General features: G+C 41.9%; 1 protein-coding gene across 1 annotated transcript in view; it reads left to right on the top strand.

The window, feature by feature from the left end:
• LOC140206236 (adhesion G protein-coupled receptor D2) overlaps positions 1-24,922 on the top strand; it is a 53,645-nt gene that overhangs the window by 3,134 nt on the left and 25,589 nt on the right. Inside the window, exons 5-7 of the mRNA XM_072274554.1 lie at positions 2,634-3,275; positions 13,440-13,717; positions 16,199-16,310. Coding sequence (XP_072130655.1) covers positions 2,634-3,275; positions 13,440-13,717; positions 16,199-16,310 — 1,032 coding nt within the window. The remainder of the gene's footprint in view (positions 1-2,633; positions 3,276-13,439; positions 13,718-16,198; positions 16,311-24,922) is intronic.

Raw genomic sequence — 24,922 nt, forward strand, 5'->3', positions numbered from 1 at the left:
ATGTAAACTGAAGGGATTTCTTTTTGTTCTAAAATAGTTTGGCTATATAATAACTTGAAAAATGCTGTTATTCCACTAGTGTGCATGAATTTTTAATGGTAAACCTGGATAATTTTATTGTTTAGCAAAATATCTGGCTTAATGTAGGTAGAATATAATTTTCTCATCTAAGTACTTCTAAATATAGGTTAAACTGTATTTTTATTTCAGAAATATCTATTTCATTTCTACCTCTATGTTGTGTTTATCTTTTCAACATTGTTTTTTTGCAAGAACTTTCCAATGCCTTTGATTACCCAGCCAGGCTGATGTTGTTGGATGTAGGGATTCCTTAAACAGATACCTGACTGCAACTAACCTTAGGAAGAGGGAAGCCCACACCACAGGGATTGTTGGGTCCTTATTGGCAGCTTTAACTGTGATCTTGAACATTTCTAATAGATTTCTATTTACCCTCTCCTTGGAAGCTTCTATAATCTCCTTGCTGTTTCTTTCTATTCTCACTTATGTGACCCATTAACATTGGTGGCTTCAGATGAAATTGCTGGAACGAATACCAGTCGAAGACGGGTACCATCACTTTGCTACTGAATCTAGGCCCATGCCCTTTCCAGTGGGCTGCAGCAGGGACGCTGTTCTGAAAAAGTTTCAGATTTCTGTCCACTATCACAACAGTTGAAAATAACCAGAAAGCATCTAACTTCATGAAGTCCACTGAGTTTTCAAATCCTTTTTTCAGTTTCTTTATGTTTTTAGGGCCTAAAGTCAAAATTCACCCTGAAGTTCTCCATCTTATTACTTTCTCCATCTCATTCTTCCTTCAAGATTCTCCATAAACCTTGCTTCTTCCTGATTACTTCCTTTGATATTGGTACAGTGAAGCATTTTGAGATGTTTTGACTTGCTAATGGCTCTCTAAAAGTATGGGTTGTTGATGCAACAATAGCTGACTTCAGATTATTGAACATACCTTTTTGGGTTTCTGCAGATGTTTGCAACTTTATTAAGCTGGCTAGCTACCAAGTCAATACTGGGAACTTACTTAATAGAAATCTGGAAGAATGAATAGACTTAAAACCTGGGACTCCAAGCCTGACCCACTGAGTTCCTCCAGCAATTTGTAGGATGGTGAATGTCTCTGCGTGGTGCATGCATGGAACCTAGAGTTCCTCTTACTGAAGCCTTGATTGCAGGACAATGTTAAAATAGTGAAAGCTGGGAGCAGTCAAATTCAACCTTGATAACTGGACACAGAACTTCTTAAAAAGAATGACTACAAATTGAAAGGGCCTTCTGGAGTATGACTGTGAGGAGAAATGAAGCCATTAAAGAGACATGTATACATTTACTGGGGTATCATGCATTGCGATCGATGGTGGATACACCTCCGTTGAATGCCTTTTCCTACTTCCAACTCCACACCCCTCCCCCTCAACCAAGATGGTTGTACACTGTTGATCTTTGTAACATAAACCATAAATAAAGAAGCCACCTCTTGAGTGGTTTGGTGCCATGGAGCTCTGATGCATTGTTCTACAGAACTGTGGAATGCACAGGGTTACTAGTCTTCTTTTTGTTACGTTAATGCTTGGCGCAGAGGCAGCCGACTTACTATCGGAATGGAGGAAAAGTCAGAAGGCTAACCAGCAAAGTATCAAACTATATTTTAAATAAAACTAGTTGGCTGTAAAATGGTTCAGGTGAAGTCTTGAAGCTGCTTTCTACTTCTCCCTCATGCTGGATAAAGAATTTTTTTGAAATAATTACAACTTCTTTCATATATAAGCTGAAGTTTTGAGACACCTCCCATCTATCCTTTGTAGTAAATTTAAAAATGTATTCTTTCTATTCAGTTAACTTTACCACCTATGAATGTTAAAGACACTACAACAAAGCACCTCTGATGCAAGATATCTCAGATACAACCCAGAGAGTCAAATGAATCCTGGCACTGTATATGGTGACAGACAGTGTATATGTCTTTTGATAATAAATTTATCAAATTTAATAAATTTCTTGATGACTTCTGATAATCAAAGGTTCTAAGCAAAAATGATAGAATTTCTATCAAAACATATATATGTAATTTGTCAGAATTTCGTTTATATGAACTTGATAATATTTATTCTGATTTCTTCTCAGTGAGTAATTTATTTAAATTATGCATATTCCTGTGACAAAATTAGGTTATAGCTGACATTAAACCAAAACATTTAATTTTTTAAAGTGAGAAATATTAATCCTAGGTCATTGCTTTTAGAATTGGAGACTGTCCTAATGTTGTAATTATTCATCATTAGTCATTCAAAGTATTTTTCCTTAATCAGAGAAATGTTTGCTTTGTGATGTAATAGCTGAAATTTAAGTATTTCATAAAGAACTTCCTTTTCGGACAAGTGCCTGTCTTTGTTCAAATAGGAATAGTGATAATTTTGAGTAAATTTAATTTGTGATAAAATGTATTGGATTTTTTTAATTATAAGTTTATTAATGTAGACTGTGAGCATCTAAAAAAAGCTGAAAAAACATTTCAAATGTAAACTTACAAAAATAGAAAATTGTTTGATTAAGCAAGACTGCTGTAATGAGAAAGATACCACAGTGCACTCATTGCTTCATCTTCTTTTGTTCAGGTACCTTTGGATCACACATTCTGACATTTTCTACCAAAACTGACACCAAATATGCCAAACTTCTCAGGCAGTTTCCTCAAATGCATTCAGTGACCATTTGTGCTCAAGTGCAATTTGATTCAAGTTATGTGGGAGTTTCCACTGTATTTTCCTATTCAATACCATCATTTATCAATGAGTTTCAGCTGCGTGCTAACATTGTCCATGATCAACAAATCCAACTTGCTCTGCTGGTCCACGGTGTCCACACTCCTTACTCTCAAGCTGTGAAGAATGATGGTAGATGGCATCATGTGTGTTTGAGCTGGACCAGCCATGGTGGTAGCTGGGCTATTGCAGCAGACGGATCCGTCACTGCATCTGGAGATCATCTTTATATTTCTGAAGATATTGGAGCCGGTGGAGTTTTCATCATCGGACAAGAGCAAGACACATTTGGCGGATCGTTTAAGAAGGATGAATCTTTTATTGGGAATATTACACAACTCCACATCTGGGATCGTCTTTTGAATGCCAGTGAGATTCAGGCTTTAGCAGGAGATTGTGTGGTTGTTCCACTGGGATTATATTTTCAATGGAACCTCTCTGCCTTTGAGATTGAGTCAACAGTGCATGTGCACAAGGGATTTTCCCAGTGTAAAGGTAATGAGTGAAGAATAACTCTTCCATTTTTTTTTTGGGAATGGGAATGCTCTTTTTAAAACTTAACCTTTGCAATGGTGGTTGATGAAGTGTTGTCATAATACACTTCAAAGTAATCAGACATAAGTTTGGGGTTCTGTAGTTCTCGATTTAGTTGTAAAGCAGGTTATTTCAATAAAGCAAACAGGAGGAAATCTGCAGATGCTGGAAATTCAAGCAACACAACCAAAATGCTGGTGGAACGCAGCAGGCCAGGCAGCATCCATAGGAAGAAGTACAGTCGACGTTTCAGGTCAAGACCCTTCGTCAGGACTAACGGAAAAAAGAGATAGTAAGAGATTTGAAAGGGGGAGTGGGAGGAGGAGGCCCGAAAATGATAGGAGAAGACAGGAGGGGGAGGGATGAAGCTAAGAGCTGGGAAGTTGATTGGCAAAAGGGATACAAGGCTGGAGAAGGGGGAGTATCATAGGACGGAAGGCCTTGGAAGAAAGAAAGGGGGAGGGGAGCACCAGAGGAAGATGGAGAACAGGTAAGGAGTTATTGTGAGAGGGAAAGAGAGGAAAAAAATTAGGGATGGGGTAAGAAGGGGAGGAGGGGCATTAATGGAAGTTAGAGAAATCAACGTTCATGCCATCAGGTTGGAGGCTACCCAGACGGAACATAAGGTGTTGTTCCTCCAACCTGAGTGTGGCTTCATCTCGACAATAGAGGAGGCCATTGATTGACATAGCGGAATGGGAATGGGACGTGAAATTAAATTGTGTGGCCACTGGGAGATACTGCTTTCTCTGGCGGACAGAGCATAGGTGTTCAGCGAAACGGTCATCCAATCTATGTCGGGTCTCACCAACATATAGAAGGCCACACCGGGAGCACCGGACACAGTATATCACACCAGCAGACTCTCACCTTTGTCCCTTGCGCCCACACCTCAGCGAGTTCCACGTGTGCCATGTCACTGAACTCTTCTTATACTGTCTCCGTCTCCGAGCTTACTTCTTCGGCAAGGACTCTCCCACCCCCATCGATGACCCCTTCTCCCGTCTTCAACCCTCCTCCTCTTCATGGACATCCCACTCTGGTCTTCTGCCTGCTCTGGATCTCTTTATTGCTAACTGCCGACGGGACATCAACCGTCTCGACTTCACCGCACCTTGTTCCCATTCCAACCTCACTCCTTCCGAACGCTCTGCTCTCCACTCCCTCCGCACTAATCCTAACCTTACTATAAAACCCGCCGATAGGGGGGGTGCTGTTGTAGTCTGGCGTACTGACCTCTACCTTGCCGAGGCACAGTGACAACTTGCTGATACCTCCTCTTATTTACCGCTCGATCGTGACCCCACTAAGGAGCACCAGGGCATTGTCTCCCACACCATTACCGACTTTATCTGGGTCAGGGGATCTCCCATCCACTGCTACCAACCTTATAGTTCCCACACCCCGCACTTCCTGTTTCTACCTCCTACTCAAGATCCACAAACCTGCCTGTCCAGGTAGACCCATTATTTCACCTTGCTTCTGCCCCACCGAACTCGTTTCTGCATACCTCGACACGGTTTTATCCCTCCTTGTTCAATCCCTTCCCACCTATGTTCGTGACACTTCTCATGCTCTAAAACTTTTGGATGATTTTAAGTTCCCTGGCCCCCACCGCTTTATTTTCACCATGGATGTCCAGTCCCTATATACCTCCATCCCCCACCAGGAAGGTCTCAAAGCTCCCTGCCTCTTTTTGGATTCCAGACCCAACCAGTTCCCCTCTACCACCACGCTGCTCCGTCTAGTGGAATTAGTCCTTACTCTTAATAATTTCTCCTTTGGCTCCTCCCACTTCCTCCAAACTAGTGTAACCATGGGCACCTGTATGGGTCTCAGCTATGCCTGCCTTTTTGTTGGCTTTGTGAAAGAGTCCATGTTCCAAGCCTATACTGCTATCCATCCCCTACTTTTCCTTCGCTACATCGACGCCTGCATTGGTGCTGCTTCCTGCACACATGTTGAGCTCATCGACTTCATCAAATTTGCCTCCAACTTCCACCCTGTCCTCAAGTTTACGTGGTCCATTTCCGACACCTCCCTCCTCTTCCTTGATCTCTCTGAATCTATCTCTGGAGACAGCTTATCTACTGATGTCTACTATAAGCCCACAGACTCTCACAGCTACCTGGACTATTCCTCTTCCCACCCTGTTACTTGTAAAAATGCCATCCCCTTCTCTCAATTCCTCCATCTCTGCTGCATCTGCTCTCAGGATGAGGCTTTTCATTCCAGGATGAGGGAGATGTCTTCCTTTTTAAAAGAAAGGGGCTTCCCTTCATCCACCATCAACTCTGCCCTTAAACACACCTCTCCCATTTCATGCACATCTACTCTCGCCCCATCCTCCCGCCACCCCACTAGGAATAGGGTTCCCCTGGTCCTCACCTACCACCTCACCAGCCTCCGTGTCCAACATATAATTCTCCATAACTTCTGCCATCTCCAACGGGATCCCACCACCAAGCACGTCTTTCTTCCCCCGCCCCCCGCTTTCTGCAGGGATCGCTCCCTACGTGACTCCTTTGTCCATTCGTCCCCCCCATCCTTTCCCACCGATCTCCCTCCTGGCACTTATCCTTGTAAGCGGAACAAGTGCTACACCTGCCCTTACACTTCCTCCCTCACCACCATTCAGGGCCCCAGACAGTCCTTCTAGGTGTGGTGACACTTTACCTGTGAGTCTGCTGGTGTTATTTACTGTGTCCAGTGCTCCCAGTGTGGCCCTCTATATATTGGTGAGACCCGACGCAGACTGGGAGACCGTTTTGCTGAACACCTACACTCTGTCCGCCAGAGAAAGCAGGATCTCCCAGTAGCCACACATTTTAATTCCACATCCTATTCCCATTCTGACATGTCTATCCACAGCCTCCTCTACTGTAAAGATGAAGCCACACTCAGGTTGGAGGAACAACACCTTATATTCTGTCTGGGTAGCCTCCAACCTGGTGGCATGAACGTTGATTTCTCTAACTTCCATTAATGTCCCTCCACCCCTTCTTACCCCATCCCTAATTTTTTTTTCTCTCTTTCCCTCTCACAATAACTCCTTACCTGTTCTTCATCTTCCTCTGGTGCTCCCCTCCCCCTTTCTTTCTTCCAAGGCCTTCCGTCCTACAGTACTCCCCCTTCTCCAGCCTTGTATCCCTTTTGCCAATCAACTTCCCAGCTCTTAGCTTCATCCCTCCCCCTCCTGTCTTCTCCTATCATTTCGGGCCTCCCCCTCCCCCTCCCCCTTTCAAATCTCTTACTACCTCTTTTTTCCGTTAGTCCTGACGAAGGGTCTCGACCTGAAACGTCGACTGTACTTCTTCCTATAGATGCTGTCTGGCCTGCTGCGTTCACCAGCACTTTGTGTGTGTTGCTTTTATTCCAATAAACATTTGTTGCTTTATGGGTAAACTTGCTTGGCCAATTAGTAGGTGTATCCTTCTCTTTATTATTTCATCAGTGTATACTAATTTAATGAGAATGTAAAATAGCTACAGTGCTATCCAAAGTTTTCTATTGTAGAAGTTGTCAGGAACCTATGAAATTAAGTTAGGATACATATGCATTCACTGAATGTTAGCCATGAGTTCAGGGGAGGGAACAAAGGCAAATCGAAGAATTTAATTTTCTGTATTCAGGTCAGAATGAGGTTTCCAGAATTTAACGCCATCTTAGCAAAATTGTTGTGCAATCCATCATTAAATTCCTCTGATAATTGACTGCGGCGTCTTGAGGTATAACTCTAGGGAATGCTGCTCTCTGGTGGTAGACAGGAAGAAAGTCAGAAAGAAAACAATTGCAATGCCATACAGATAAAATGAAAATAGATATTTGTAATAATCATTGATTTTGATGGAAAGGAATGCAGTTCATTGAAAAAAGAACAAAATTAATTTCATTTATTTTAAAAAAATCTTTATAAAAATGCTTACAGATTGCACATCTTGGAGATTTCAAACTGAAACATATTCAAAAAATGATTATTTCTTTGTGAAATGTACATGGCAATTTTCATGATAGATGACTAAGCAAAATTATTTTACATTAGCCAATCTTATGTTAAGATGTATCCACTGTTACTCTGCAATCTTTAAAAATAGACAATTTGCTTGCTAATTATGGTCTGATCTACATAGAAGTAATACATGTAGCTTTTCATCTTTGCAGGAGTGTCTCTTTTAAAGCCAAATAATTACTAAAATACTGTAGTACAACTTACATAGAATGCAAGACTTATCACTACAACTGACGAGTAATACTCATTTTGATGCAGTACTTTAATTTGTGTTCTGTGCAATCTCATTTCCATGGATTTTTTATTTGTATGCACACTCCCCAATTCCCTCATCGTCAACTAGACTTTCTGCACAATGTTAGATGTAAATGAAGAAGTGTTCTCTGATTTAGCTCATCATCATAATGTTTAATATGCCTTAATGTGGTAACTAATTTATGATTTTGCACTATTCTTTATCCTCGAAAGCCCTGGACATATTATCGCCTTTTATAACATAATTACAAAATTTCCAGTTTTCTGCTGGGAGTGGGGTGCTCTACCATACAGGAGTAATTAGGTTTGACATCTGTCTTCTATTTTGTGCAGGCCTCTGCAAAGAGTAATAGTGGAATGACTAATGGCTTCTTTGCCAGCCACTGTAGCAGCAATTGTGTTCTTCTTTTGCAACAAGTTTAATGTTGAAAATAAAGCAGAGAGTGAGGTACCGTGTATCCTAGGAAGTATCAATGAGGCCATCTGGTACAGGTTGTAGGCTCTGGTTGTTGCTACACACAAATATTACTTTAAAAAAAATCAGAAGACAGTGCCGTTGACCAATTGCCTTCGTTCTTGCAGGTGGCAATTCAATTTATGTGATAAAATAATTGAAAATAAACATATGAGATTAGTACAAATAGAGGAAATTGTAGTCTGAGGTAGAATTAGGTGTGTTCAGGTCCGTTCCAGAACCTGATAGCAGTGGGGAAGCAACTGTTATTGAACCATGAGGTGTGGGTTTTCAGTATCTGATATGATATTGACTTCAATATCACTTTTCTGTCAGTTCTCCATAATCTTTAACTTCCCTCAACATCAACAACCTCTGTATTTCAAAAAATATCTTCAATGAGTTAACTCTATAGCTCCAGGATCAAGAGATCTAAAAATTCATAACCCTCTGACAGAGTAAATTCTGCCTTCTCTCTGTGTTCAATCAGTCCTAGTTCTTGATCACCCTAGAAGAGGAATCACTTTGTTCAGCAGGTGCAGTGTCTTCAGAACTTGTGAAGACAGAGAAACGGACTGCTATGAGCTGGCCAGAAGGCTAGCCAAAGCATTGTGAAGTAGAAGGCAGCTAAAAGAAGGAAAAATAAGCCATGGATTTGTTGGAGTTATAAGTACTTGATAACAAGGAGGATCTTGTAGGAGAGTGTTCGTTAAGTTTTGATTGTGAGTCAAGGAAGGTATGTTGCTTACTCCATTCAAAAGGCCATCTCAAAGTGGATGAAAAGGAAGAAGGAAATGCCAGTTACTGTGGTCCAGTTTGTAACCAATAGCAGGGGAAAGAAGTGGGTAAAGGACTTGCTGATGGGAGAACCAGGATTAGTGAGGTGAATGGGAAGTGGAGAATACCTTCTCTGCTGACAGTGCCTAGTGTGAAGTAGAGGCTCCATCGCATGGAACACTGGAACCAATGGTAGAATAAAGCAGGAACGTTTCACCAGGACAAGGAACATCGGAGCCAGTCACAATGGTCTGAACAGCATTCTTGGCTGCATAATTCTGTGACTTTGGAATTCGTGACAATGTTGAATACATTGCTTTAGGTTGTGGCTCATGACAATTACTTTATTTTTTATTCCATGGAAGGTGATGGATTCCAAACAACGGAACCATTTGATGTTGTGTGGGTGGATGGAATGGTGTCCTCTTTTCACAATGTCTCAGCGGATGTTGTCCATCCAGTTAACAAAGGTGAATGCATAGCCTTGAACTCATTGAGTGGAGCGTGGACTTCTGAAGAATGCTCTAAACAGAAACAAGCACTTTGTAGATACAGCAAAGGTACATTTAATAAATTACTTGTTTTAAATTATGCCACTTTCAAGTAACAATCCATTTATTATTATTGAAATAATTTTATCTGAAAAATATATTAAGATAATTTGTTTCAGTTTTTGTGGTTTCAATATTGCATGTTGGTAGAAATAAATGCTAATATTCCAGACAGTAGATAAATCAGCAGATTTTCAAACACTTTTCCCCAGATGTGGGAAAAATACAACAGTTTCATTTTTAATCCTGTAAAAAGGCAATAGAGCTCACAGTAGTTACTGGCATCAGCCACTGTTCTTTTCCTCTCTGGCTCTGTGTGGTACTGTTCTTTTTTGGTTCCTGATGCAGTGAATTCATCTTAATGCTATCTTGAATTTTCCCTTCTTTCTTTTCATATCTAACCTGAGCCTGACTTGCATCCAGATAATGTCCCTGCTGCTACGTGACTCGATAGAGACACTGGGGACTCGAGTACAGGGACGGGTAGAACGACTGATGACCCTGGAAGGGAAGGCAACTGTTGGGAAGAATAGCTTGCGTTGCAGTGAGGGTTTGCAGTGTGCTTGAGAGAAATGTCTCGGTAAAAGCTTGTAACCAATTGACCTTTGTTGAAATTGGCCTGCACCAGGAAACGAAATTTATTGAGGTTCTTTCTGCTGACTGCTGTTCATTATGTCCTACTGCACAGATGTGAAAATGAACTCTATAAAAACAGGGTTGTACTAGGCTGCAATTCTAGGCCAAATAATGTGCTGATCTTCGTTATCCAGGTTGGTGCAGAATGAATATTTGGATAGGCTACCAGAAAGCTTCTGGTACCAAAGTCATGGACTAATGGAGCACAAAATCAGACCCTTTGTCTCAACTGCCCATGCTGATAAAAAGGTGCCCACCTAGGCTAGTTCAATTTTTCTATGTTCTCCCCTTATCCCTCTAAACCCTTCTTATCCATGCACTTATAAAAAAAGTCTTTTAAATGTTGTTATTGTACCTGCCTCAATGACCAGCTTGTTCCATAGATACATCACCTTCTAAGTGAAGAAGTTACCCCTCAGGTTTCTTTTAAATCTTTCCCCTCTCACATGAAACTCATACCCTCTAGCTTTTGGTTTCTTTTCCATGGAAAAAGACTATGTGCATTCACCCTATCTGTGCCCCTCATGATTTTATGCATATCTATAAGGTCACCCTTACTCTCCTAAATGCCAAGGAGTAAAGTTCTTGTTTGCCCACCCCCTCCTTATAACTCAGCTGCCGAGTCCTGGTAAAAGTTTCATAAATCCTCTTTGCACTCTTTCCAGCTTAATGAAATCTTTCCTGTAGCATGGTGGCCAAACCTGGACGTGATACTCAAAATGCAGCATCACCGACATCTTGTACATCTGCAGTGTCATGTCGCAATTCGTAAAACTCAGGGCTCTGAATGATAAAGGCCAGTGTACCAAATGCCACCTTCACCATCCTGTCTACCTGTGCCACCACTTTCAGTGAGCCATGTATTGTATTCCTAGGCCCACAGCTCTCCCCAGGGATCTACCATTCCTGGTTTGACTTCCCAAAATGCAGTACCTCACACTTACCTGAATTGAAAGGGATATCAGGAAGGGATGGAGAAAAATGTAACTTAGAAAGCGGAATTATCATTTATCATATTATTTCTTTATTGGAATAATTTATTTCTCAGCTCGATGGCTGTATCAGTAGATCCAGCATTGTAATATATAGTCTGACCTTTCTGAAGTTTCAGAGGCTGCTTCTGTGATATTGAAGTTGTTTAGAACATTTTCTACTTTATGAGACGGAGAGAATTGTGAAATGTGCTGCTTTTGTTGTTTTGCACTAATGCCAGATTGATTTGAAGTTTTATACAACAGTGCTTGAAATATTCTTCTGAAGTATTTGCTGCAACTGCTCCCTTTGCAAAGTATTTAGATTTGGATCTGTAGTAGGTTATGCATATTGCATTAAACGTTGTCTCACGTGGCTTGTATCAAATGTTTTATAACTGGTATGTGAGGAACTTCTGTATAAATCAAATGTATGCTTTTTGAGGTGCTTATGTCTCATAAGATATCAATCTACACCCTGTGTTAGACTATGAGTGCATGTGTCCAAGAATGTATATTATTTATATTCAACAATTGATTGAGAAATTACATGAGGGTTGTTAGAGGGCAGAAGACAGGAGATTATGCAAGTTTGGGAAATGGGGAAGGAAACCCTTTTGGGATATATAAAAAAACTCATCAGAATCAATTTACTACTGAACTACAGAAGAGAAGTGTGGATTGTTACAGGAAGTGTCCATTATAAATAAGGATATAGGAACATAAAGGACAATACATAAACACGAGAGATTCTGCAGATGTTGGAAATCTTGAGAAACATATACAAAATGCTGAGGCTACCGAGCAAGTCAGGCAGCATCTATGGAATTGAATGAACAGTCGATGTTTTGGGTGAGCACCTTCATCAGGATTGGAAAGGAAAGGGACAGGTTAGGATTGGAAGATGGGGAAGAAATACAAGCTGGCAGGTGATTGGTGAGACCTGGTGAGGGGAAAGGGGTGGGTGGGGGAAGGAAGGGGGATGAATTAAGAATCTGAGAAGTGATAGACAGGTGAGGTAAAGGGCTGAAGAAAAGAGGGACTCTTATAGTAGAGGATGGTGGACCATGGAAGAAAGGGAAGGAGGAGGGAAACCAGAGAAAATGACATGTTCCAAAGTCAGAAATTGTTTATTAATTGGGAAACTAAAGCGGGTCTGAGATTTATTTTTAGTATATTGTGTGTTCTATTTAAGTTTGCTATTAAATGACTATACCAAAACCTCTAGAAGTTCAGAGAAGGATGTCATTGTTTCAGTTCCCTACTTGTTGCCAATGGCATTGTTGTGAGATAACTTTGTGCACTTGCTATTGTTCTGAAGTAATGTTGGGGAGCAGCATTGAGGGACAATGTCACCTCTGATGAAGAGTCCAGAATTGATCAGGGAAGCTTTAGCATACATTAGGTCAATGATTGATTTAAATTCTAAAAGCAATACAAATCCAGTGACTTGTAAGATACTCCAGTTTTTTTTCTTTTTCAGAAGCTTATGAACAAATGCAAGTCTTTACTTCCTTACTTCCATCTGCATTTTTCCTCCATATAAAGGAAAAGTCTACTGAAGTTTCAGTAAGTAGTTGAATAGGATCCTATTTGTGTGTAATTTTGACCATGAATTATGGTTGAATTATTAAAGCGTGTTTGACTGCTTATAGTATTGCAGTACATATGTGTGAGGATGACCTTTAACCTCTGCCCCCCCCCCCCAGCATTCTTAATTTCTAATGTACTCTAATGCATCTTACATCGTGTGGACCAAACAGACAATTTTAAGAGCTAACTAGTAGTAAGAAGCCTGGTCTGCTCCATTTCGTGGAATCACTGTGGAGGACTTGAATTGGAGAAAAGCTCTTCGTGCTCAACTGGGCTGAAAGTTGTAACTCTTATTAAATAATATTCATGCATTTGTAGTGCTCCTGCTGGGTCTCATTGTGACCAGGAGCTGGAGGAGAGGGCCACTTAATCTGCAGAGGCAGATTTTCAAAAGGGGTTGCCACTCAAATGAGATACTTGCTGTGGGCTGAGGTCCCCACTTGCTCTCCACCCCCACAACAGTGTGCGCATCGCTCTCCCTAATAATGTAACTGCCCTTCATACCTCGAAGAAAGGAAACAGATAAATGTGTAGCATACATGACAAGTTTCAAGGTCTGTTGCTGAGGAGAGAGTAATTAATTTCTTTGAGTAGGGAGCAGCAGATTTTTCTAGAAGGCAGGCTTCCCTGATGTAGTGGAACTGATGGCTTGAACATGTGACCCATGAGATCCCTGAAGCGTCCATCAGGAATAGGAACCCTGGGGTGGCCATCAGCATTCACACAGTCATTTTCCCTTGAACGGTCAGGTAAATTCCAGCACAGTCTGTGCCATTTCAGCTGCTTATAGGTATTTTGGAATATTTGAAATATAAAATATTAAATACATATGGTGGTGGCATCTCTTTACAGTTAGTTCTGTGTTGCTCCAGATTTCAGATTATCTTTTGCTGAACAGAAGTGATTATCCACAAGATGTGATGAGTGCAGATTACGTCACCAATGAGCTACTGCAAGCGGCTGATGAAAGCCATGCTAGGCTGACGTCTGTTGACTTGCTAGCACTTATAAGGTTTCTTGGAAATGTTGCCGAACTGGATTTTGAGACAGAAGCAAATAATTCAAAAGCAGTTTTGAGCTTGGCTGCTAACTACGTTAAATTGGCAAGCAAAGTCATTGATCCCAAATGTTCCATGGAATGGCTCATAATATCTGAGGTGAGAATGTTTAATTTTATTATGCTGCAAAACTTAATAAAATATTTAATTATCATAATAATGATGTGTCTAGTGAAATCCACCAATAAAACATAGATATGAATCAAAAATATACTTAAGACCATAAAACGAAATGACGAGTGGAGGAGCAGAATTAGGCCATGTGGCCTATCCAGTTTGCTTCGCCATTTGATCAAGGCCTATTTATTCTATCTCTCATAATCTGTTCTCCTGCTTTCTCTCTAACTTTTGACACCCTCGCTAATCAAGAGCCTATAAACCTCTGCTTTAAATATACCCAATGACTTGGCCTCCAAGCTGTCTGTAGCAATGAATTCCACTGATTCACCACCCCCAGGTTAAAGAAATTCCTCCTCATTATCTCTGTTCTAAAAGGATGGCTGAGGCTGTGCCCTTTGGTCCTCGGCTCTCCCATTATTTGAAACATGTTCTCTACCCTCACTCTCTGTGGGCCTTTCACTTTTCAGTTTCAAAGTCGTTTCATCCACGTTCCCACCTCCACCATCTAACCATCGTTCTAAACTGCAGTGAAATAGACCCAGAGCCATCAAACACTTCTCATACATTAATTGTTCCAATTCCCTGGCTCATTCTCCTACAACTCTTCTGGGCTCTCTCAAATGCCAGCACATCCTCCCTTGCATGTAGGGCCCAAAACTGCTCACAACAGTCCAAATATGGTACGACTAATGCCTTATAAAGTCACAACATTGCATTCTTGTTTTTATATTCTCGTCCTCTCAAACTGAATGCTAACATTGCATTTGACTTCCTTACTACTGACTCAGCCTGCAAGTTAATCTTTAGGGAATCCTGCACAAGGGCACCCAAGTCCCTTTGCACCCCTGATTTTTGAATTTTCTCTCTGTTTTGAAAATAGTCTTTGCCTTTATTCCTCCCACCGAAGTGTGTGTTCATACTCAGCGCACTTCCGGCTGACCGGAAGTGAGCGGTATGCATAAAGGAATTGGGTGCTTACTGTTCTGGCTAACAACGGATGGTGCAATCCGGGGCATATTACGATCGAGGAACGTGTTTGCAGACTGGATATTGAGCTTTTTACTGTTGGACTTCGGCCACATTCCACCGTGATACAACACTTGGCAGCACAGGAGGTCGTTCCTGCCTGTGGCCATCGAACGTGCAGCTCCTCCCATGGAGGGTCAGACACCCTGAGCCAATAGACTGGTCCTGGACTTATTTTCCATCTGGCATAGTTTGCATTTTGTTGTTTGATTGTTTGTGGTTTTTATATTGCTATATTTACGCTCTATTCTTGGTTGGTGTGGCTGTAACGAAACCAAATTTCCCTCAGGATTAATAAAGTATATCTATCTACCTATCTATCTATATATATACATCCCTACACTATATTTCAGCTGCACTTTTTTGCCCATTCTCCTAACCTGTCCAAGTCTTTCTACAGACTCCCGGTTTTCCTCAACAGGATCGGACCCTCCACCTAATTTGTATCATCTGCAAATTTGGCCACCAAGGCATCAATGCTGTTATTCAGATAATTAATGTAAAATGTGAAAAGTAGTGGACCCAACATTGGCCACTAGTCACTGGCAGATAACCAGAAAAGGCCCCTTTTAGTCACACTTTCTGCCTTTTGCTAGTCAGCCAATCTTCTATCCATACTCGTATCTTTCCTGTAATACTATTGGGCTCTTATTTTGTTTAGCCTCATGTGCGGTACCTTGGCAAAATCCTTCTGAAAATCCAAGTAAACAACATCCTCTGACTCTCCTTTGTCCATCTTGCTTATAGTTTCAGAATCAGCATTAATATCACTGCATATGTTGTAAAATTTGTTAACTTTACAGCAGCAGTGCAATGAAATATGTACATGGTAAATAAATAATAAGAAAAAAATTTCCAGCAGGTTTTTCAGGCAAGTTCTTCCCCCTATGGAAACCATGGTGACTCTGGCTAATTTGATCATTTCTTCGAAATAGCTCAAAACCTCATACTTAATAATGGACACTTAACATCTTGCCAACCACTGAAGTCAGGCTAACTGGCCAAATATTTCCCGTATTTTGTCTCCCTCCCTTAGATAAAACTCTGAAATGGAAAATATGCATTCCTTGAGTATTTTTTTTTGCTGAAGGAATAATGGGCAAATAGAAACAATGACTTGAATCAGGCTATACTGTAGCCAAAGATGATTTAGTTCATAGTAGTTTATTTTTGGCAAATGTACTGCTATCCAAACAACTGTAAATCACGCAAATCCAGGTTTCTTTGCAAATTTTGCATGAAACTGTTATCTTTTAACATTTATAATTTTAAAATGGAAGCGTTAGTTCACTTTTTTTTACATTTAGTGGTTGAAAGGAATTTGACGATCCACCCTGTATTGGAACTTCAATGAATTTCAATAAATTTTAGAAGCATTGTTCACAAGTGGATGTGTTGAAGGAAATGCTTATGATGTGACTTTTGATCTTGCAGGTGATCCCTGGTCCATATGTCATAATTCAAAGTATTGATATGCTGACTGAAAAACTTTCTGGTATTTTGCTTTCCATTAAAACAAGTATTGTCCTGTCAACAGATAATATAGGTAAGGATTGTGTTGTGCTTTGCTGATGTTGAAGATTGAGTTCATTTTGGCTACCTATGTAATTTCTGAAGAGAAATGTTGGTGGTTTCAGGACCTTGGTTGAGCTATGTTTGAAAAAATCCTGACTGCTTCTGATTATTTTAATTTTTCATTAACAAATTGATATAATATTAAATAAAATTATCTCAAGGTGATTCACTTCAGTGCTTTGTAAGGAAGAGGCATGTATGGTCCAATATGACACAACATTTTATCTGCTAGTGATCAAAGGGCAATGCAATATTTACAATGTATCTACAATGCTTCCTTGTAAAGGTATTTTTCACAACCCCTTCTTCACACCCACACTCCATTCACCCACAATGAATGTTAATCAGACTTGTCTAATTTTTCAGTTAAGCCCGAGGAACCTATTGTCCTGAGCTGCATTTTAAATTTAATCTATAGTCCACGTTCAGGCCTGAAGATTGGTTGCTGAAGTTAATATTTTGCTATATAATCTAACTCCAGAATACTCTCTAACAGTCCTCTTCTTTGGCATCCTGAATATAAATAAATTTGTACCAGGAACGGTCAATCTTAAGGAGGATCTACTCAAATAGGACAACAGAAATGTTCTGCTTTGGAACCCTTCCCTGTTACTCTCTGTGCATCTACAAATACACTATCATCCCTAATGGCTACCTACAAGATGCTAAGCAGAGAGGTTGTTTCTGAAATTTGACCAACAGTCTTTAAAATGCAGCTTTTGTCATTTGCATGCCTGTTGCCCCCTTCCCTGCTGGCTGATTGCAGTTTAATCACATTCTTCACCTTCACCCCTTCATTCTCTGATAGCTCAAACTCTTCAGTGGCTCTCTGGTCAGGGGCACTAGCAAGATAAATGTGTCAGGCTCACAAGCCCACTCACCGATGTACAGGAGGGGTTGGAATGTCTCCAAGAACCTCTCCCCGGTTGCCACCCCTTCTGGTCTGTCCAGTCGCTTGCTGGCCCAACCACTGAAAGGGCCCAGCTCATTTGTATTTGCTCCCCACTCAGGCTGGGGGGACTGCCCTCAGGTGCTGTGTGTGTGCGATTTCTTCTCTTGCTCAGTCTGCCATGCTATTGAAGTTGTGGAACCTGATGTGTCAGCTGGAACTTGGATCCCTCCCCATCTATTTTCCCCAATATTTTTTCTATTCTACACTGTACAACTAATCATCTGCCTTCAGCAACCAGCCTTCATTACAGAGTGCTGTTACCATTATATTTTAACATGTTATTCACGGCTTGCTGTCGCGCTCTTTCTGTGCCCTCTGCCTTTGCGCTGGCTGTAGGTCTGCTTCCACTGAGTGTGGTCAGGTCTGATGCAGCCGGCTGGTGCTCATTACTTGGGTTCTCTGCAATGGCACTGTTACCGGGTACACGCTGTATCTTTCTCTGTCTGAGAGGGGTGACAGGAAGGTGGGTGGTACGGTTTAAGCTGAGTCCAGTGTTTCCACTGGCTGCCTTGCCGGGACTGTGCACCAACACAGGCCCTGTTTGTCCGGAGCATTACCTGTGGTTATATCCACTTGGGAGTGAAACCTGTCCTTTCAACCAGCTCCCTTACCACGTCTTGGTCACCTGGCTCTGGGAGGACTACCGTCCCTCCCTCTGGCTCTCTCTGATCAGCACTATGTCACTGCTACTTTGCTTGATCGCTCAATGTGTTACCCTGGTTCCGGTAGCTTCCACATCTCTATGTAATCTTACTATTGTAGTTTCTTCTTGGTCTTCTGTTGCCCTCCTCACACTGATGTCTGCCCACTAGTTCCCTTTCGGCTCCTTACTCTCCCCTTTCTGGTGGGCCTTCACTTTACGTTGGTGAGCTTTCATGTTGGGCACGTGGCCAAGTGGTTAAGGTGTTCGTCTAGTGACCTGAAGGTCGCTAGTTCAGGCCACAGCTGTGGTAGTGTGTTCGTGCCCTTGAGCAAGGCACTTAACCACACATTGCTCTAGTGTCTGTGCGAGGAGTGGCGCCCCACACAGACTTCCGATCTGCGCATTGTAAGGCGTGAAAATGCCCGACGCAGGCCTCTCATGGTCTGAGTCGACATTCCCTTCCTCCCTTCACTTTACTCACTGCTACCTCTTCAGGCAGCTGCACTACTTCTAACAGCTCCTGATTGTGCTTGGCATCCACTCTTGGGACCTCCTGACGTGATTCCCAGACATCGCCCTGCCTCTCCCCCTGCTTGGGCTGCTGTCTCTCTCTGTGGGCCGTGTTAGCCGCTTTGCGAGTCACCCATGTTCGTTGTCCTTGTCTTGTCCATGTTATTCTCCGTTTCCTGAGTCTATGATTGCATCTGCCTTACTCAGTGTGTCTATTCCAGGATAGTACCTTCATTGTTTGGGCACACCCAGAAATCTACAGGAAGCTGCACTCCCTCCATCTCAAGCACCTAGGGCTGACTTCTCTCTGCCCTCATTGTTTCACCTCCTGCACTGGTAATGTAAATCGCCAATCCAGTCGTGGGCAAGGGTAGATCAGTTATCAATACTGACGATCCTGTGCCCACTAATGTTTCACGTTGTTGACCCCCTAATAAACTTCTTGTGTACATCTGTGGATGACCACCACTAGCAATAGAGGCTGCTGCCGGATGTCTGTTTGACCTCACCAGCTCCAAAATCTGAGAGAGGGTGCTGCTGTAGATTCTGCCTTCTTTGGTGAGTGATTTTCCCAATTTCCTCATCTTTCAGGGCACTGCCTCCAACCGTGGCCTGAGAAGCCACAGCTGTAGCACACCATCTCCTTTACCCTCCCATGCCTACTCCGGCAGTTCCTTGCTCCATGCCCCAGCTGCTAGCACACGAAGCAAAGCAAGCCCTCTGTGACGTCTCAGCAGCTACATTCACTACAGCCACCTTACAACTTCTCTGTCCTCCGGTCTATCTCGCCAGCTCATGACACTATTGATCCCACCACTATCCTCAAATCGAAAACCTTCTGGTGAGCTGAGCTCAGGCCTTCCTTTTGTGATTTCAGGAAGACTGGGTCGTCCCTCCCTGGATTATCCAACCCGGAATACTCCTCGTATGCTCGATGTCTGTGTTCTGCATAATCAGCTTTCTGAATGACAGACATTATCCTTTCCCAATTACTCTCAGCTCCTCCCAGTCGCTGCCTCACTTCCCCCTTTAAAGAAGCGATATCTCTCTTCATCGCTGATCTTCCCGGTAGTTGCCCGTGTACCATCCCACACTCCCTGGGCCATACTGTCCCACATATTCCTTGGGCACTTCACTTTTATCAACACATGGATATCTTCAGGGTGCGTCTGGTGGATTTCAATCATTACCTTGAGCTTGTGGCAGAATTCTATGTTCTCAGAGGTGACCCTAGTTGACGAAATGCTCTTCTTCTCTCTGGGGGTGAAGGGCTTATGAATGGTCGTATTCAAAGTTAAGAGCTGGCTTGGGGTCATCAGAGTTCTGATGTTGCTTGACCTCAATAGGTACCATCCTGACAGATATATCTGGGTAAAACCTCTCCATGTAATATCTCCACACTATTGTCCACACTACGCAAAATATAAATGACCGTAAGACAATAAGATATAGGAGTAGAATTAGGCAATTTGGCCCCCATCAACTCTGCTCCACCATTTCATCATGGCTAATTCAATTTTCCTCACAGCCCCAATCTCCTGCCTTCTTCCCATATCCCTTCATGCCCTGACCAGTCAAGAATCTATCAACCTCTGCCTTAAATACACTTTAAGACTTGGCCTCCACAGCTGCCTGTGGTAAAGAATTTCACAGGTTCACTACTCTCTGACTAAAGAAATTCCTCCTCATCTCCGTTCTAAAAGGACGCCCCTCTATTCTGAAGCTGTGTCTTCTTGTCTTAGACTCTTCCATCATAGGAAACATCCTCTCTACATCCGCTCTATCAAAGCCTTTCAGCATTCAATAGGTTTCAATAATGTCACCCCTCATTCTTTGGAATTCCTGTGAATACAGACCCAGAGCCATCAAACATTCTTCATATGACAAGACATTCAATCCTGGAATCATTTTTGTGAACCTCCTTTGAATTCTTCAGTTTCATGACAGTATCTTCCACAGTAAAGACTAATGCAAAATACTTATTCAGTTTGTCCACCATTTCATTGCCCCCACTACTACCTCTCCAGCATAGTTTCCAGTGGTGCGATATCCACCCTCACTTCTCTTTTACGTTTTATATATCTGAAGAAACTTTTGATATCCTCTTGAATATTATTGGCTAGCTTGCATTTGTATTCCATCTTTACCTTAATGACTTTTTTAGTTGCCTTCTGTTGGTATTTGAAAGCTTTCCAATCTTCTAACTTCCCACTAATTTTTGCTGGATTGTATGTCCTTCTTTGGCTTTGACTTCTCTTGTTAGCCATGGTTGTATCATCTTTCCTTCAGAACACTTCTTCCTCTTTGGGATGTAGATATCCTGTGCCTTCCGAATTGCTTCCAGAAATTCCAGCCATTGCTGCTGTGCCGTCATCCCTGCCAGTGTTCTTTTCCAATCAATTCTGGCCAACTCCTCTCTCATGCCTCTGTAATTCCCTTTACCCCACTGTAATACTGATTCATCTGACTTAAGCTTCTCCTTCTCAAATTTGATCATATTATGATCACTTGCCCCTAAGGGTTCTTTTACCTTAAGCTCTCTAATCAACTCTGGTTCATTGCACAGCACCCAATCCAGAATAGCTAATCCCCTTAGTGAGCTCAATCACGAGTTACTATAAAAAGCCATCCCATAGGCATTTTGGAAATTCCCTGTCCTGGAATTGAGCACCAACCCGATTTTCCTGATCTACCTGCATGTTGAAATCCCCCATGACCAGTGTAACATTGCCCTTTTGGCATGCAATTTTTATGTTACCATTGTAATTTGTAAACCACATCCTTACTACTGTTTGGGGGTCTCTATACAACTCCCATCAGGGTCGTTTTACCCGTGCAGTTCCTTAGCTCTATCCACAGTGCTTCAACACCTGATCCTATGATGTGGATATTATAGAAAGGGTGCAGAGGAGATCTACAAGGATGCTGTCTGGATTGGGGAGCATGCCTTATGAGAATAGGTTGAGTGAACTTGGCCTTTATTCCTTGGAGCAACAGAGGCTGAGAGGTGACCTGATAGAGGCATACAAGATAATGAGAGGCATTGATCGTGTGGATAGTCAGAGGCTTTTCCCAGGGCTGAAATGGCTAACATGAGGGGGCACAGTTTTAAGGTGCTGCCTGGCCTGCTGCGTTCACCAGCAATTTTGATGTGTGTTACTACAGTTTTAAGGTGCTTGGAGGTAGGTACAGATGGGATGTCAGGGGTAAGTTTTTTACACAGAAAGTGGTGGGTACGTGGAATGCACTGCTGGTGACGGCGGTGGAGGCGGATACAATAGGGTCTTTTAAGAGACTCTTAGATAGGTACCTGGAGCTCAGAAAAATATAGGCCAAACAGTAGGGTAGGCAGCTTCTAGAGTAGGTTACATGGTCAGCACAACATTGTGGGCTGAAGGGCCTGAGATGTGCTTTAGATTTCTGTTCTATATTCTATGACACCACTTTCTGATGATTTGATTTCATGTTTTACCTACAGATCAACGCTGTCCCCTCTGTCTTTCTGCCTGTCCTTTTGATACAATGTGTATCCTTGGACATTAAGCTCCCTGCTATAATCTTCTTTCAGCCGTGGTTCAGTGATGCTTAAAATATCATACAAGACAATCTGCAACTGTGCTACAAATTCATCGAACTTACTTTGTATACTGAGGGCATTCAATTATAACTCCTTTAGTCCTGTATTCATCCTTTAAAGTTGCAACTCATCCTGTTGACTGCAATTTTACCCTTTCAACAGCCTCTCCTCACTACACATTGCCTCTGTAAGCCAGCTACCTCATCTTCGACACTATCATCTGCCTTTCCTATGATACTTCTTGTGTTGAACTATATGCAGCTCAGGACACTAATCGCACCATGACAGGTACAAGTTAAACAGTACATACTTAAAACCACAGGATATGTACTCTGCAATCTGCTACTTATGTGCCTCTGAACTCATAATGCCCGTTGCATTCCTTTGCATCTAACTGTTACACCAAGGCTACAGACCTGTTATTAAAACAGAACACACGTAAATGCGTCTGCCAAAACACGATTCCTGGAATGAGTAAACACTCCCCCAATCTGGTGTCCAAAACCATCAGTCACCTTCCTTTGCAATTGGTGGCCCTGTCTCACCAAATGAACACAGACGTGTTTAGTTTTTTTTACATAAACACACATGCACGCACACATATCACACGACTTTTATATCTCAAACACGAGGAAATCTGCGGATGCTGGAATTTCAAGCAACACACGTAAAGGTTGCTGGTTGACACAGCAGGCCAGGCAGCATCTAGGAAGAGGTACAGTTGACGTTTCAGGCCGAGACCCTTCGTCGGCCTGAAACGTCAACTGTACCTCTTCCTAGATATGCTCCCTGGCCTGCTGCGTTCACCAGCAACTTTTATGTGTGTTGCTACTTTTATATCTATTAGTTCAGCTCTCCGCCATGCTCGTGGTAACTTGGATCCTATAGCCGCCGACCTGAACAAGTCTGAGTGTGTGCAAATTTTAAAAATATTCACCTGCTTAGACTGCTGAGATCGCTGTCCACTTAGTGGGTCACAAGAAGGTATCCTGGACGAGCCCCTAAATGTTGTAATGTGAATAAAGTCACCAGTGAGATACTGAACCTAGTGAACATAAAGTAGCTCATCCAACAAAAATGAGCAGCAGGTAGTACATTGTGACCCTTTTGAGGAAGAGACCTGTTTCACCCAATATTACATGACAAAAAGATTAAAGGACAATTCTATATTTACAATGTGTCTACAATGCTTCTTTTCAATTACATATGAGCTTCACACTTCCTTCTTCGCACCCATACTACAGACACCCATAATGAATGTTAATCAGCATTGTCTGGTTTTTCAATTAGCTGCTTTTTGCAACTCGACAAACCTATTGTCCAAAGCTGTATTTTAAGGTTAATTTGCAGTGCACGTTCAGGTCTAAAGTTGGTTGCTGAAGTTAGTAGTTTGCTATGTTACCTAACTTCAAAATACTCTCTGTAACAACATCCATCTCTTCCTTTGGAAAGTAAGGGTTAGATTGAAGATTGGTATTATTCTCATTCCTATAGGACTTGTACTTAATTTTTTAAGTTGACATACCTAAACTGATCACTTCAATGATTATGAGTAGTACACAGTGGACATTGAAGGACCTTTCCCACTGTTTAAAATGCCCTCATAAAGGCACAGCCATTTTATAGAATGACTAGCAAGGTCATGTACAAGAAAGCTACTAGGTTCTGGTTTGCGCTGAATTATCAAATGTTCTGCGGTGTGCTAGGAGCGACTATCACTGAGCTTGCTGAGCCTGCTTCTGGTTGGGTTTTGTGAAGGAAGAACTAGATGTTGGGACTATTTTACGTATATAATGCAATGGAGGAGCTCGGGCCAAAGAGAAGTCTAGCACAGAAAGCCCCATGATGCATCTGCACTAATCCCATTTGCTTGCTTTACACTCGTATCCTTCTGTGCCTTGTTAATTGAAGTGTCTGTCTGAACGCCTGTTAAACATGGTTAATTGTATCTGATTCCTCTGACAGTGAGTTTCACATATCAGGATACTCCTTCCTCTCTTTTTAAACTTATGCTTTCTTGTTTTTGTTATCTTTACCACGGTAATACATTTTGACAATCCATCTATAATCTGTGCTTGTTATAAGCTTATATACTATCATGTTACCCCTGGGCCTCCTTCGCTGAGCCCAGCCTGGCCAATATCTTCCCATATCTGTAGTCCTCCAATCCAGGAAGCATACTGGTGAACCTTCTCTGTACTCTCTCCAGCGCCATCACACCTTTCCACTTGTGTGGTGATTAGACTCCAAGTGTGGACTAACCAACATTTTGTAAAATTTGCAACATAATATCTCAACTCTTGTATTCAATGTCGAGTCTATGAAGGCAAGAATGCCATATATCTTCCTCACCACCTTATCCACCTGTGATGCCACTTTCAGGGAGTTGATCCCCAAGGTCGCATCGACTTTCCTTAATGCTTTACCATTTACTCTATATGTTCGATCCCTGTTTGACTTATCAGTGTATATTTGTCAGGATTAAATTGCAACTGCCAATGCTTTTCCCACCTTTCCAACTGATCTATATCCTGCTGTAGCCTTATACAGCTGCCTGCACTATCCACAATCCCAGCAGTTTTCACGTCATCCATAACTATCTAATCAAACATGTTATATTCACATTAAAATCATTAGTATGTACCTCAGACCGCAAAGGGCCCAGCACTGATCCCTGTGATTAACTAATAGTCACAGAGTTCCAATTAAAAAATCCTTCCATTACTACCCTTTTGATGTCTCCTATCATCAAAATAAATTTGCATTGACTTAGGTAATTCTCCTTGGATGCCAAGTGCCTTAACCTTCTGGATTGGCCTATAATGTGGAACCATATCAAATCATTTACTGATGTACTGTAGAGTCCTTTTAGACAGCTTATACTGCCCTGCCTTCATCAAT

The sequence above is a fragment of the Mobula birostris genome, chromosome 12 (genome assembly GCF_030028105.1).
Source record: "Mobula birostris isolate sMobBir1 chromosome 12, sMobBir1.hap1, whole genome shotgun sequence".
Classification (NCBI taxonomy): domain Eukaryota; kingdom Metazoa; phylum Chordata; class Chondrichthyes; order Myliobatiformes; family Myliobatidae; genus Mobula; species Mobula birostris.